We start from the raw sequence: 17,042 nt of genomic DNA, 5'->3' as shown, positions 1-17,042 counted from the left end.
GCCACTTGGTTACTTACGTACGTATGCAATACGAATTCACCCGAAAATGCCACTCACAGCCACTGACAGTTAATATACAATTAAAAATACATCGTCATTCGGTAACTAAATATTTTAGGACAGCATTATTCTGAGTACAGTAATGATATACTGTAGATAGTAAAATTAGCGCATTTTGTTACGGTTAATTTATTTGTGCGCAGACAAGTACGAATTAATTCTGGTGTGATTTACGCGCCAGATCGCCTTGAGAAGGCTAACGAGCGAAATGCGTGACAATTGTACAACCTAACAATAACGCTCACAAATAATATACGTAAATCTAAATGTATTTGACAATTCGCAGTGTTACTGAGACTAAGTACTAATTCGACTCGATAAAATACCGCAAGTGTTATGGTTATAAATGGACATATATTTTATACTTATTTACAATAGATTCATAATATACACTGTTGTGCAGGTATAATATCTTTAGACAATTATTGATATGTATAATTTTATAACCCTTTACTCTTTACTTTACCATTATATTAATATTATATATACATATATATGAATTTACCGTATTTATAGGGCATATATATATATATATATTTTTGAGTACATATACATATATATATATATATGTATGTATACATATATATATACATATACACACATATATATATATATACCTATACACATACATACACACACATACATACATACATACATATATATATATATATATATATATATATATATATGTATGTATGTATACACTATATATAGGCCTATTATGTCTAAGAACAATAAGTTGATTGCAATTACACGTATTTCTTTTGAACATATACATTTAAACTATAAATAAGCCTATTATATCTAAAGAACAATCATTTAATTGCCAATACACGTATTTCTTGCGTGTCCTGTGTGCAATGCTGAGTGCTATCGATTCACGACTGACACGCAGTGATCACACGCACTTGTGCGTGTCTTCGCGTGTCTTCTTGTCGTTACTTGAAAATGCGGTGAATCGATACTCCGATTCAATATCAACGCTCGTGGGGCCGGAAACCAGTTGCAAAGTTTTGTACGTTTGGGTCAGGGTTCAAGGTAGCCTTACTCATCGAACATGAGCTATATAACATTCCGTTGATTTCCGTAGACTATCGACTGAAACCTACGCTGGGAAATATAACAAAAACGCTGATAGGCATACACGTCTTCTCGCGCGTGTGATGTCAATGCTCCACCGCTCGTGTGAGATAAATGAAAATACGATTAACAATAGAATGGAGCGGAGTACAGATATGTAGATTGGGCGAAATTACCAAATACAAAGTGTGGAATTTTTATGCATACAAATGCTCATTATAGCACCTATCATGACAATGTGTTTAGAAATAACATTGATTTCACAGATACAAACAATCAATAGGCATAGTTGTGTTTAACACTTCGAGCATGCATGCCTCAAGAAGTGTCGTCGTGTCCGTCACGTGGGTAGGACAGTGATTAATAATAGGCCTCTCCGCTAAGCTCCGCCCCTAAGATTCCCAACAAAACATAATAATGTACTGTACGTAAACACGTGCGTTTGTGAGACATGCGTGTTTAACGGACATACGCGTCTCCCTGGACTTGTTCTGATTGGTCAGTTATTAAGTTTGATTGACACCCTAGGATGGTCCATTGTAGTTCTGCACGAGTGTGCTTTACTCCCGGCTTTACTTATTGCTCGTGGTCATTGATTCCATTGGTTGGTGACTTCTGGGTGAGGAACCAACACTGCATTGGCTCAGACTTCCCCTTCATTTTCACCCCTCCTCGATACTCGAATTCAAAGCTTGGATCGAACGATTCAGGAGAGATCAGATGGCTGAAAATACAATGAGAAAATGAATTAAGAGCGCGCCCTCATATATACAGATTACTTAAAATCTTATGTAGCCGTTTGCCCTACAACTGTCGCGCGATGGATAATTAATATGTTTATTTATGTCCCATACTATATAGGTCTTTATGCGCCTGGAATTAATGTATGTTTGTATACCATTAGACATAAACAACTATAGTCAGTTACCGTATGTAGGGCCTATTTGTATTCATAAATCTATACAGGTTATTATTATCATTGAACTAAATAACAATAAATAATATTGAGCCTATTAATTTTGTTTTGGTAAAACATGTCGGACTAGATGCATGCATTCTTTTAGTTTCAATTACATGTACTATAATTAACATCAAGTAAATCGTTTGAGAAAAGGTTAATCAAAATTACTTTTTTATACAAAGGTTCTTATCTGAACAACCTGACCTAATTAATTGATTAATTACATTAGAAAAAAGTGTTTGCTATTTTTGAAAAATTAAATTTGGCTTATTATTACTATAATTGTTGCTACTGTTGCTGCTGTTGTCATAATTATATTCAGTGTTAGTTTTTAATGTCATCGGGGACGGATCAGGGAGCCTTTTTAAAAAATGTAGAAGACAACGCAGAGACCGATTGATTCCACTTTAGCAATGTAACGGTTTTATGGAAACAAATCTTTGAAGGGAGTTAGTAAAACAGCACAATAGATTATTATATCACAATAGTATGCATACTTATTATACACAGTTCTGCATAATAAACTACTTTGCATTTTCAATATGTTTTCATTGTCGCTAGTACATTGATAATCACAATTTTATGATGGTTGGTTCGTATATTCGTATAATTGGCTTTTCAGGCGTTTGTATATCAGGTTTCTTGATTTAAATTTGGTAACGCATTTCATATTTTATCGAAACGTGCTGTAGGACACGTAAAATGGCATGACATACAAATTAGCACAGTGAGAAAGTAATTGTTAGCGTTGTCTATACCGACAAATTGTGTCAGATATTTATTGAGTGATTTACACTTTGACGCTGCGCGTGTCAATGTGTGATGTACACAGATGCGTGTTTATGGCAGTTTATGGCGCGCATGTTCGTATAGGGTCCACGATGCTTCCACCATTAGGTCAGCATACGCGATCAGGAGTCGCAAAAGAAGTCATAGTTTGATATTGGGTCACAGAAAGGTCATGGCTAACACGGTATGCATTGCTGACGCAGTGTGCCCCATTCTTAACGCAGTGTGCCTGAGGCTTAACGCAAATTACACATCGATTATGATGAAGCGTGGATATAATATCTGTGAGCAACTGCGTGACGAAAAGTTGGGTGAATGGACGGAGAGTGATGTCATAATTTTGTAGATCACCTGATAATATAGATTGTTGGGATAACCTGGGCATCGCTGAAGGGGGAGATCTCTGATATTCTGTAGATTGTTACGATAATGTGGGGAGGCTGTAAAGGGAGGTGGATCAACTTACTTGTAGGCTGGTTCGGAAACGTTTATTTTTCCCTTCACACCCGTGGTTTCCGTCCTGCTTGTGAGGTTCACCGTGTTGCCGAAAAGACAGTATCGCGGCATCTTGTGGCCTATCACACCTGTCACTACTTCTCCGCTATGGATACCAATCGTTATCTAAAAGAAAATCACGATAAAGGTAACAAGATATAATCTATACAAACTTACTCCCACGTACGTTACACTTGAATGTGTGTACGCACGTGAAGGTGGCTTTCACAAAAACCATTCTACTATGATCATTTCGTCGCTCACATCACGAACTAACACAATGTGAAATCAAAAAAGCGCGTCAAAATACGCGCTGCTGTCGTTAAGGACTTTTTGTGTGATAAAGAATACAAAATTGCTTGACAACAAATACGCGCTCGTTTTGACGCGCTACTGTGATTTCACGAATTTTGACCGATTTGCAAAGTTACAACATGTAAAATACTTTATTTCATTAAAGTGCATCCTCCAATTCGCGACCCTTTTAATTTGGATAGACTAACATAACGATCTTCAATCTTTTAACACAAAGCTAACCCTTTAATCGGACACCAACTTCCGAGACCTTTACCCCAAATGTTCAGGTCCAAAAGGTGGTCTTGAATTATATTTCGTTTAATTTATTTCGTTCGTTATCAAGAAACATGAACAAGTGCACATATAAGATTCAACAAAAAATAACAATACAAGTACAAAAAGGTAACTGGTGGGTTACAAGAAAGAGAAACAAATCACTGTCGAGTGGTTCTTCGAGGATAAAAGGGATACTTTAAAGATTATATAGCAATTATATTCAAATATACTGTTACTCTGTACAATTTATACAATGACGAGTAAAAGACTTTTGAGCAATTCAGTCCAGCACGGTTGGTTTTGTCGGTTATGTAAACAAATGCATTGCCTAAAATCCTGTAATTTTTACTCTGTAATCATAAACTTATTTAGGTTCGTCACAAATAAATGTATTCTTTTTTTTTTTACTTTATTTATTTTTTATTTAATCATTTATCATTTTGAAAGGCTGGGATTGGAAGGCAGCATCTTAACCCCTAAGCTATTCAACTCTACTCCATTCCATTTCCTAGGTAGAAGGTTGATTAAACATGGAAGCTAAAACAGTTAGTTTGGAATTAGTCATGAGTAAATTTAAATGGCCAAAACACGGCATGTAGCCTAAAAGACTTTAAAATATTATCACGGCGGCGGCCAGCAACAGCTTAAACAACCGTATTGTACTATTAACTCAGTGAGAATTCGCTGCCCCATGCTTCGTGTTTAACAGTTGTCCTACCATTCAAATCAAAATTAAAATTCAGGTTTAATTCATGTTGGCATAAGGCAAACCATATGGCAAACATTTATAAACTTGGAATTTTGGAAAAAGTATATCAAAGAAAATAAAAATTATATAATAGGCGTATTATACTACAATAATTAAACTAATACTGATAAAAATATATAAAAAGGTAGTATCGGATATTGAAAAAAAAAACCCCGATGTATTGTAAATTAATTTGACCAACTTTGTTCAATCGCAAAATGGTAAGAAATGATATGATAAGGCCAGATTTTGTTTGCAGAAAATAAACAGTGTGCAGGTCTCCAATCCAGGTCTTCCAATTAAAGACCACCACTGGATTAAAGGCCAATTTTCTGTGATCTCAATTTAACAAATGTCTTATTTTTATTCGTTCTAATTAGAGAGAGGGCCGTAACTAAGAGAATTGAAGTAGTCAGGTTGCAAGTGAAGCGAGCACTGAGGCTGGGAGGCCCCCGGTCGGGGTTCAAGGGCCGGAGGCCCCAGGAAAAAATTTGCTATTTTTCCATTGTATACACCCTCTGTTTCAAGAGAAAAGTTGCTCACAGTATTGTTATTTTAGTATTTTGCTTTTTGACATTGACAAAAATCAAGACCTATGAATGAAAAATCATATTACAATGCCGTAGCCAGGATTTTCAAACAGTGCGAGACAATATCAGGGTGGACCCACTTTACGCGTAAGTTCATTTGGATCCATTTTCTTAAAAGTTGACCCATTTTACGTAACAATATGAAAAGGCTGGACCCATTTTCTTAAAAGTTTACCCATTCTAGGCTATATATGAGAAATATGGACCAATTTTCAAAAGTGGACTCAATAATGCATAAAATTTGGACCCATTTTTAAAAATGTGGACCATTTGAAAAAATGTGTGGGACTGTCCCAACTGTTCCAATAGCTGGCTACGGTAATGGCTATGGTACATTTTAATCAATACATGCAGGCGCGGATCTAGACCAATGCACCGTTCGGCGTTCGACATGGCGAAGTTCAGGGTGAGAGACAAAATGATATTTTAAAAATATTGCTATTGCTATTGCAGAGCCTGGTGGTCAATCAAGTTGGTTTTGGTTGGAGTACAATTGTAGAAAGAATTGCATTATTCTGCTTCCTTTAAGCATAAGTGACCGAGTTGTTATCATTATATAAATTTTAAACTGTAGTATTATTAACTAAGACCAATCAACACATAACATAAAACATGTACATATCAAAATTATTATGTTTGTACTTTCTTCTTCATGTCATGCATAAAACGTAATGTTTTTGAAATTGGATCCAACATGTGTATAATGATATTGATAAACAATCGAAATTCTCTGTACTATATTATGCTAAACATTTACAGAGTGGACTTCCTGCGGTTGTGGCGATATTTAGACTGTAATATTATTATTAAAGAGGTCCATTCAACAAACAACATAAACATATACATATCAAAGTTATTAGGTCAAAGTTCTCACGTCGTTGCATGCATAACGTAATTTTCTAAAATTTGGATATCTGAAATGGACACTGGTCAATCAAAATTCTCAGTACAATCTATACTAATTTAACGACTGAACTTCCTTATGATTTAAGAAAATATAAATGTATATTGAGCTACGCAAAGTTTAGAAGTTTAAAAGTTAAAAGAGAGTACTTCCTTATGTTGTGGTCATATTCGACTGTAATATCACTAAAGACCATTCAACAAACAACCTTTCTTATAATTTCAGGAAATATAAATGTATATATTGAGCTGCGCAAATTTTTGAAGTTCGAAGAGCGGACTTCCTTATGTTGTTTTCAAATTAGACTGTAATATCATTAAAGACCATTCAACAAACAACATAAAAAAATACCTTATGCAAAAAATTAAACTCTTTAATCTGGTTTCTGTGGTAAACAATGTTCCTTTTGTGTTAAACCAGGAAATAACCTAGAAACCTACATGGTTGGACAAAGAAAATATTATTCTCAAGGTTCTGTGGTATAGTCCTCAAGTCCTCGTGTTATACAACTTGAGGATATATTTAGTTTTTAAGTTTTTCTACTTTAACACATAAGGTAAAAATATATAAACATAAGTGTATTCTATTTAGAACTTAAAGTTTCACCTTTCACCCAAATGTTACTGAGTTTGTTTTCTCCTGCGCCTTTGATAAATTTTTGAATTGGCGCTATATAAATGTTTATTATTAGGCCTATTATTATTATTATTTAATCAATTTAAGACTACTGAAGTAAGTTTGGCGTTTCATGTACATTAATGTACTTATGTTAGTGGATAAAATATTTACAACACAATTCGTTAGAAAGGGGGGAGGGGTGGGGTAATGTTCTATGAAATTTATACTGATTATTAGAGTATAAACTCGATTAAAGACTTACCTATTCCTATTGTTGGATCTTTCGGTGCACCAGCCCACTTCCGATTCCGTCGGGGACATCCACGCTCCAAGATGCCCTCCCCCTGGTATTGGACATTGGTCTCTCTGTCGAGTAAATCCTGGCGCTACCATGGATGTTTTAATGAAACAAAATGTTTTTGTTTTGATTTACTTTAAAAGTGATAAATGAATACTCTACATACAGTATAGGCCTACAATATAGGCTGTCTCTTATACACATCTAGATGTGTATAAGAGACAGGTATAATGCTAAACATTTACAGAATGGACTTCCTGCGGTTGTGGCGATATTATACTGTAATATTATTATTAAAGAGGTCCATTCAACAAACAACATAAACATATACATATCAAAGTTATTAGGTCAAAGTTCTCACGTCGTTGCATGCATAACGTAATTTTCTAAAATTTAGATATCTGAAATGGACACTGGTCAATCAAAATTCTCAGTACTATCTATACTAATTTAACGACTGAACTTCCTTATGATTTAAGAAAATATAAATGTATATTGAGCTACGCAAAGTTTAGAAGTTTAAAAGTTAAAAGAGAGTACTTCCTTATGTTGTGGTCATATTCGACTGTAATATCACTAAAGACCATTCAACAAACAACCTTTCTTATAATTTCAGGAAATAGAAATGTATATATTGAGCTGCGCACATTTTTGAAGTTCAAAGACTGGACTTCCTTATGTTGTTTTCAAATTAGACTGTAATATCATTAAAGACCATTCAACAAACAACATAAAACATATCAAAATTATTAGGTTAAACTTTCCACTTCGGTGGACGTAATCATATAACTATTGTCCGACTGTGTGTATTGAACATTTGACGACGACGATAATGTCGTCAAATTCCCAAACATAACTTAGGCTACGGGCCTCTCTTGACACTTCACATAAAACGGCCTGTTAATTAATCTTTCACAGGAACCTGTCATCACCTAGCTTCCTCCTCCTCCTCCTCTTCTTCCTTATCATCATCTTCTTCATCATCATAATTATTATATTGTCCATAGTAAAGTAGGGAAAAGCTATGAATTTAGAGTGTATTCAATAATAGACGTCTCATAATGTACGAAATGCATTTCAAAGCATCTAGAAAACAAAACTTTTCGAAGGAGGAGCCAAAGATCTCCCACCCCACTAGAATTTGTCTTCCAGCGACAGAACAAGCTAGCTCTCTTCTCATGACCCCGCCCACCCTGAGAAACCATCTGTGCGATAGTCAGGGTGAACTCTGGATCCGCGCTTGACATAATTATTTAAGAGAATTGCTTAAAAATGGTATATTTACAGTATAATTATTTATAAAAAATAATGTTGCATTCTAGAACTATCAGGAATAAATATAAAGATAAAGGCATGTTTTTTTTTTCTTGTTAGTTGACTGGGAAATTTAGTGAAGAAATGAATGCAAGTCCGTAGGCAAGTGTAATTTTCTGCACAAGCTTATTGTGTAGTAATTGACCTACTTGATTTGGATAAAAGCTAAGCCCACATAAACACTGAATTTCAACTGAAGAAAAAATGCATCTTAGTTTCTTAATCAATCATTATAAATCTTATACTAAAGGGAAGAAAATTAATCTATTAACCGTTCACCCCAGAGTTCATAGACTTGTCGTTCCTGAGTTATGTCAAGAGGGAGTAGGTGGCGTCTAAACATAAAGGTGGAAGTTAGCCTTTTTTGATATTCAAAACCTAATCAATTCACTTTTGGTCCGTTAAAAAGTGGTCAGGTTGAAACCTATCCAACCGTACCATGAGAAGCCCGGTCCCAAAAGTGTCTTTAATTGGAGGGTGACCTGTATTTTTGCAATAGGTAAAGTTTTACAGGCTCGATGTGACTAAAATGTTAGAGTATCTATATACTTTGGCCTACTTTATATACGAAGTCCGAACTTCGTCTTATTTTGCAGATTAAATATGCCTTTTAATTAAAGGTCATATATTTCATCTGTGTTAAAATGCACACAAACAGAATACATTGTACGGCAAAAACATCGACGGATGTCTGGACTGAATGTTTATATTTAGAAAAATGCCGTTGGTAGAATATGTAATTAATATAAACGAATCTTTTGATGTACAACATTATTATAATTTGTTTTTCAATTTCCCTTAACCTTGAGTAACTTGCTTACAGGTGTTAACTTCATAATAACAAATGGATGTAGATCATGTTTGTGTAATTTATAGCAGAAAGAAGTAGTGATCAGTTATGTTCACGTGAAATTCTTCTTGAATGCTTTTACAAACCCATTGAGTTCCAGATGAGATTGAATCTGAGGATTTCAAGATGTTATAGCGAGGTTATTATTAATTAATCAAACGCGTTACATCAGGCCATGGCTCTTTCCGTCAACATGTTTTAATACATCGCAAAGAAGCAACACCTATCCATCACACAGACAGATGATACATGATGGCGTTTGCTTAGTAGGCCTAATGTTTCATTATGTTAACAGGGCTTAACACAATCGGTGAAGGCGATATAAATAAACATTAATAAATATGATAATCAGGCTGGAAAAGTTAAATACTAACACAGAAGAAACGTATTTTGCTGTTTGAAGTTAAAAAAAACAAAAAACAAAAAAACAAAAAAAAAACACGCATTTGCAAGGAAGCAACACTTATCCATCACAGCGACAGTTACAGTAGATACATGACGGTGTTTGCAGTAGGCCTAATTTATATTTATTTAACATTTCAAAAAGGTATTATAGGCTGAAGAAGTTAAATACTAACACGGAAGAAACCTATATTGCTGTTTAAAGTAAACACACATTTGCAAGAAGCAACACTATATCCACCATCACAGTGGCAGCTAGATACATGAATGTAAGAACACATTTAGAAAACTGATCGTACAATATGCCTCGTGATTAAAATATCGGACAAACTCTTCCATAACATTCAAAAAACTCCTATCGAAGAATTACGTTTTCCCTTCACTACTCTCAGTCTTCGCAAACATTCGTATTGTATAACGTCTTAAGGTGTAAGGTACTGATACATAGGTAAGTGTACCAACACATGAGATGAGCGTGTTCACAGAACAGGACTTCATTCGAGGTGGAAACATACGGAAGCCTACGCGGGCTTCGAAAATACGTTACGCCAAGTACAATTATATGCGCTATAGACGAGTGCAACAAAGAAAACGATACGTACGCAGAATTCATGGATGAGACACTGAAAACACGAATTTGGTACACGAGATGAGTGAGATGTGCAAAGTAAAGTTTAGGCCCTGCAGTTTATTACGGGATATAATGGCGATTCCCCCCCCCCACCACACTTCAAGTATATGCAGTATTTCATGGAACAGTAGTAGCACCCCATCCCCCACCTCCACCTAAAGGATGGAGCACGGTATATCATGGAACAATGGATTGGTACTGTGAGTTTTGTGCTCGCTTTGTTAATATTATTCACAAATTGTATTTATAAATCTAATGATTATTATGAAATGCCAAATGGTTCGTAGCTGTGTACACGCGTTTCTTTTTTTGTTTTTTTGTTTTTTGTTTTTTTTTTGTGAGTGACAGAAAAAGACTGTACTGATATAACGTACAATTGTCGCATCTGTTTTAGTTATTTATGGCCGCCCCAACATTACATGTTGTAATAATTCTTCAAACCTCTGACGTCACTTTCTTGGAGTTGATTATTTTCCTTTGGTTTGAAGAGTAACCGACCACGTGAACGACCAACTGGTGTTCGAAATGTGTCCAATGTATTTATTTATAAAATGTCATCAGTGTAGAAACATAAAACTGTGTTTGTATAAATAAAACCGTTAGAAAACATTATCTTTTTCCAAAATGTAATATAAGAGTATTTGACCCAAAAAAATATGTTTATGCCTATTATATTATTATTATTATTATTATTATTATTATTATTATTATTATTATTATTATTATTATTATTTATGTTACGAATGATGTTTTACCCTACCTGTCGTGTTATCATACTAAATTCTTAGTAGGTTCCCAAATGCTTGTTAAAAAAAATCTGGCTAATGATTCGAACCCACGACCTTCAGAAAGGCCTAACTAACCTGGTTTCTTAACCACTAGACCACCGACCTTGTGCTTAATAGCTTGTGATAAGCTACAAATTTTATTATTTTAGTAAAAATATAAGCATAGGTCTACTTTCCAATTTTTTGTGACTTTTAATGGCCCAAAACAGCGATTTTCGCTGTAATCCTCAGGGCTTAACGTATAGGTAATAGGTTAATTGTATTTAAATGGTGATATTTCACGGACTTTTTTTATTAAGTATTTGTGATAAGTAGCCTAATTGCTCGACTATAATTGCAAACATCATCAACAACATTCTTAATAGGGTTATATATGGATGTTAATGTACAATTAATGTGATGTTTACTGGTACTTGCGTGGATCACCTCGTTATTTTAAGAGTTATGTCAGTTGTGGCGTTAAGAGTCTCGTGTCATTGTAAATGTTACGTAAAACATGTTCTAGTTTTTTTTTTTTTTTTTTTTTTTTTTTAGAATATCAGGGAATAAATCCAGAACCACTTAAGCTAGATTTAGACAGCTGACGCAGTGCCGACGCAATCCATGGTCTGACATTGCGCTGAGATGCGCGCGATGCATTGCTTCTGATCCCCCTATGGGCAAGTGCTTTACAGACGAACGGATTCATCGATGGATGGTGACGCAGTGTGCGTTGAGCTTTACATTCCTTAATATAATTCACTAGTAATATACAGCTACTAGTATAACTGCTAGAGTAAGCCTCTATGTCAAACATAATAGGTAACATTAAGCCCACGTATTATACCGCCCTCTGTCTACGTCACTGACATATATTATACAGAAGCCCCATAAGGCTATTGCCTGTCCCAGCCGACCCGCGCATAGCGCGCGTAAGAGCTCCAAGCCTGCTCTTTCAGGATAGCTTTGAAACATACCTATACACCATCTTCATTGAATAGAAACACAAACAAACTAAAATATCTTAATAAATTCCTCTGGAATCGTATGATTTATTTTCACAGTAAACTATTACCGAGCGCTGCGAACGCATGGTATGCGTAAGATGGCAAGGGATATAGGCCTACACGTCATTACCAGCTGGCTAGGCCTACAGGTTACCACTATTGAATTTAATGTTCCCATTCCTTTCGATGAAAATAGAATGTGATGAAAAACAAAATGGGAAAATGCCAGGACGCCTATTTGCCAGAAACGGTGAAAGCCTACAAATATAAAATTAATGGAGTGGTGTGATATGGAGGGAAGTAGGCCAGAACACGAGACAGAGAAAGATAGGGTGCCCGGAGGACTGTGTTGAAAAATAAGTTTAAACATGTACAAAAAAAAAACTTGTTGAAATAGATAATGAACTACAGTATGAAAAAAAAGCCCATAGGCCAGCGAATATGAAAACCTACGATACCACACAAAGCACCAGAAGGAATGGTGACAAAAGTTTGAATGGAATGATAATAGGCCACTGTAGGTCTTCACACGGACCTAAAACATTTTCTAGACCTGATATACGTATACATGTGTCCTCATTAATGTTTTTAGATGGCTATTGTCCTAATTGATTAAGCCTACATTTTAGTTTAGTTTAGAATTAGTATAAAAGACTGATTATGCCTGCGGAGAAATTGCTCGTAACATTTTGCAAACGCAGTTTCCAATTTAAATTGTCGATATCGTCGCACCGAAACTGCCTCGTGCGCTTGCTCCGTAGGCCTATGTTATTCTCTTCTTCTGTGACATGTGTAATGTATGTAGCGATCGATATTTATATACGCAGATGACCAGATGCCGAGATCAGCAAGAAGTATTGAAAACTCCATAATCACATTCCAAATGTGACAATAATGCCGTTTTTACGGCGAAAGTTTTAGAATTACTTATATCGAATTTGCAATACATCACAAGCGAAATGACAGACACATTTTAGCGATATTTATGCTCGTATTCATTTTTTAAAGAATTGTGAAGCGTTCGGAAATGTGTAGTTCCGCTCTACATGATACACCAAATCTGACAGCGGGCTCGCTATCTATAAGAAAGGAAATAAAAATGTCTTGCATATCACGATAAAATGATGAATTGATGTTTCTGATATGGTAATTGATGCTAGGAAATATCACACGGAATAATATTACGGGGCTTTTTTATAGTCACAATACACCGCGCTCCTTCTCTTTTTGAATACCGCACGCCCCTGGCAATTACCGAAACATGCAACATTAGAAGCATATAGCCTAATAATAACGTATCTTAAAATAGTTTTCGTAACAGAAAGTGCTATAGGCTTTACAGCTAACAGATAAGGGTTAAGTTTTAATAAATGGTTTACATGAATACCACGCCAACACATGCTATGCTGATATGCAACTTGATTAATATAATACCTTTTAATGTCTATCAATTCCTATCATGAGTTCATGCATGTTGTAAACAAGTTTATTAATTCATTCCAAGCTTGGACAAGCGAAAAATTAGTTCCCGTGTGTTAAACTGTGAATACCGATTGCTAACACCCCTCTTGCTTTGGCGGATCATTTTAGTTTCAAATTAAATAAACTGATCGATCAATCAACCTGTTAATCGATAGCTATTGCCGTTAATCAATACACTTTCACTTAGCGCGTTGTATGGTCTTATAATTACATTTAAGTTAACGATCTTTTTAAAATGTCTAGTCTTAATTGGTGATAGTAATATTATCGAGAACGTGGAATTTGATGTGTCATTGGTACGACCTGGTTTGTCAGAAATAACGTGTAGACGAATTGTCCTTTGGTTTTTATGTCGTCTTCAAGAACGCTCGATCATGACAAATTTGAAAAGAATATACATACAATTTGATCACTTTAAACACATAATTTTCATCATCAAAGTTGATTTTACTTGTGAAATGATGGTTTTATGTGGTAACACTAAAATGTGTAGACTTGTGTAGGTACTATATTAGGACGCTGTAAAATTTAAAGAGAAAAGGTACGTCATCCGCAGCTGTGAAGAAAACGAAATCATCCGATAATCAGAGATAATGTTAACCATCAAAATCAGGTCATCGAGACATTCTGTTAACATTAACGAACGTGGGTCACAACCGGGGTCATTTGATTTTGTCGTGGTTGGGTCCAAGGGACTCACACGGCCCCTTGTTGGTCATTTTGGGAGTACAGTACACCGAAAGATATGAACCCATTCTATTATTGTGCGCGTGACTGTCTGGTAGCCCGTCACACGCAATTACACAACCATTCGCCTGTATATAACCATTACGTTAATGGGAAATTGTTTTAGATAATATGGGTTTATAATAAGAAGCAAGCATACGATATTCTGATCAACGATATCTGCATCTGTGACAAATTAAAATAAAACATGTACAACTGCAATGGTTCCATTTGAGTATACCTGCGATTGAAACTGAACACTTCCAGTAAATCTCGACGCTTGGTTCAATATACATAAAGTGTAAACACAGACACAGTAAAACAATATTACAATGTTACGTACCCGTGTCATCATCGACACAAATTTAAATTTATCAAGTGCGTCAGTGCGAGTGCGTTACAGTATAACGCGTTATAACGCATTTTTTTTACAACACCGCATGCCAGGCGTGTTTAAGAAGTGAAATAATCATCAGTAGTATGACAAATAATAACAGGCAAAAAAAAAAAAATAATACGGAATTATAAAATAACATTATAAAGTGCCAATATTACGGTACCGAAGAAACAATCAACCGTTGCAGTTCAGATGTTAAACAACTACCGGTATCTGTTTTATGTCTCCGGTCCCTGTGGGGGTCAGTAGACACTTAGCTATCGTCTGGAAATTTACTTGTAAGAGTGAATCCGGTAAGGGGCATGATGGGATATTGCGTCACAAGCAAATATGTGTCTCGCTCGGGCAAGGCTTTGTATTTTTATCAGATTTTCTCCGATCGTTTAGTAAACGTATGAAAGGCAGTGGACACACGCTCCAACCGGGAACCTATTTTCATGTCTAGGGATAGCCAAGGCATAGAGCATATCTTTTGAAAACTTTTAAAGCGTGAGCTCCTCAAGATAATGTCTGTAATCGCACTATACAAGTTTCCATCCTGATTTTGATGGCAAAGTGGGTCAAATTCCTATCAGTATTCTGATTTGAATATTGGCTAAGTAAAAAGTTAGAAGCTTTGAAACGAGATATGAAGCGAGAATATTGCTCTATGTACGCGATACCATATAGTGCATGTTTAATACTTCATTGTAATGCAAGGTAAACGGCGAAACCACTGCTCATTAAATTCCTTATTGCGCGGGATGATGTATCACTAATAGGCCTTAATGAGTCTATAATTAAACTGTTATGATAAAGGCGTTTGATTCCAGCATTAAGTACACGCAGTAAAAGCTGCACATTTAAATATAGTTTACTAGTACATTACATGAGAGAAATTGCTATAAGGCCGAGCATTAGCATTTACCGTACGTCAACATTGTGTCAACATCACTGTTATACGCGTTGCACTTATTTCAGCAACCGAGAGCGCTGCTTCATTGTACTAAGGTTGTTTAGCCGATGAGCTGACACAAAAATACCAACTATAATATTTTCGTATCGTACACACGATCAAACCAGGCTAACATAACCACAGTTATTTAAGCATGAACCTATTAATTATTATTATTATTATTATTAATAGGTCCATGATTTATGTATGAGTAAAAAGCGTATTTTCGCCGCCCTGGCGAATTCAGTGCACAGCAAACCAAGTGCCGCAGAGCTAAAAACAACAATTGAACCGTTATCCTCAGACTGGACAAGGACAAAATACGGACGGCTCCAAAGATAGGGTGACTAGCTCATGGACTGTAGAAAAGTATATATACTCCAACGACGATCAGGTTCAATAGGCCGGTAAGCCCCACTTCTTCAAAATTGTTGGTAAGGTCCCATATAAAGGTAGCGTAAGCGAAAGAACTTTTAAATGTATTACTGTTAAAACCCTTGTTGGTGGGACACATGAGTGTTTGTAGGAGAAGCGCGTATTCTTAACGTTGTTCTGATTGGTCATTTGTTAAGTTTGACTGAAATTTCAGACAGGTTCATTATAAAATCATGCCATATCTCAACAAATTATACGGTATTTATTATGCAGTTGCGTGAACTTTACGTAGTACAATATCACACGTTAAACTTCCACATAAATGTATTAAATAAGGGTCAATCTTATATTGAAGCCAATGTTTCAGCTCTATTCAGGATTAGATACTGTAAATAATCCGAACATATCGTATGCCACTGGTGACGTAATTTCTAAGTTCAATGATATTGTAGATGTATATCTCAAGAATTGTTGTCGAGTGACTTATTTCTCTGTCTCTGACAAATTACCCTCTCAGGCTGTTAATCAACTGTCAAAGCTATCCATTGGTTCGATAATGTTAACACCTCTAATGGTTAAAACCTGCTCCGTGAATGTATCAGGAAATTTGACGGGTTTTTGAGCCGTTTGTACTGGCAATTTCCAGGACTTCTCGACACATTCGTTTTCACGGGTTTACAGCGCGCCCTAATTTCTCGCGCAGAAATTGCCTAATGAGGCGTGATATCCAAATTGCGGATCAAACAAATTGGTCTCAATTATCAATTGTATTATGTAGGCTTACCTAGGTACATTTATATTTCTAAATAATTTTTCTTTTAAAGGAGAAATATTTATAGAGCGGATTTAATCCCATCTTCAATAAGTATTCAATCGTTACCGTTAAACTGGTGATCATCGTCATCATCATCATCATCACTATTACCATCGTCATTATTAGCATCATCGTCATTATTATAATCATAGTCGTTGTATTAAGTTATTGTGCTTCTTGAGTCTTTAGTAGTACTGTACACTGTCATAATGAGCGGTGATTGTTGG

General features: G+C 35.5%; 1 protein-coding gene across 1 annotated transcript in view; it reads right to left on the bottom strand.

Moving 5' to 3' along the window:
* Positions 1-716: 716 nt before the first annotated feature.
* Positions 717-17,042, bottom strand: part of LOC117112818 (guanylate cyclase soluble subunit beta-1-like) — a 60,800-nt gene continuing 44,474 nt past the window's right edge. The window contains exons 7-8 of the mRNA XM_033255998.1: positions 3,357-3,511; positions 717-1,864 (exon numbers count right to left, since the gene is read on the bottom strand). Coding sequence (XP_033111889.1) covers positions 1,717-1,864; positions 3,357-3,511 — 303 coding nt within the window. The 3' untranslated portion in view covers positions 717-1,716. The remainder of the gene's footprint in view (positions 1,865-3,356; positions 3,512-17,042) is intronic.

Source organism: Anneissia japonica, unplaced genomic scaffold (assembly GCF_011630105.1).
Source record: "Anneissia japonica isolate Jap-2015-1 unplaced genomic scaffold, ASM1163010v1 scaffold172582_len1462937_cov174, whole genome shotgun sequence".
Classification (NCBI taxonomy): domain Eukaryota; kingdom Metazoa; phylum Echinodermata; class Crinoidea; order Comatulida; family Comatulidae; genus Anneissia; species Anneissia japonica.
Note: the sequence above shows the minus strand (reverse complement) of the source record. Positions and strands in the feature narration are given on the sequence as shown.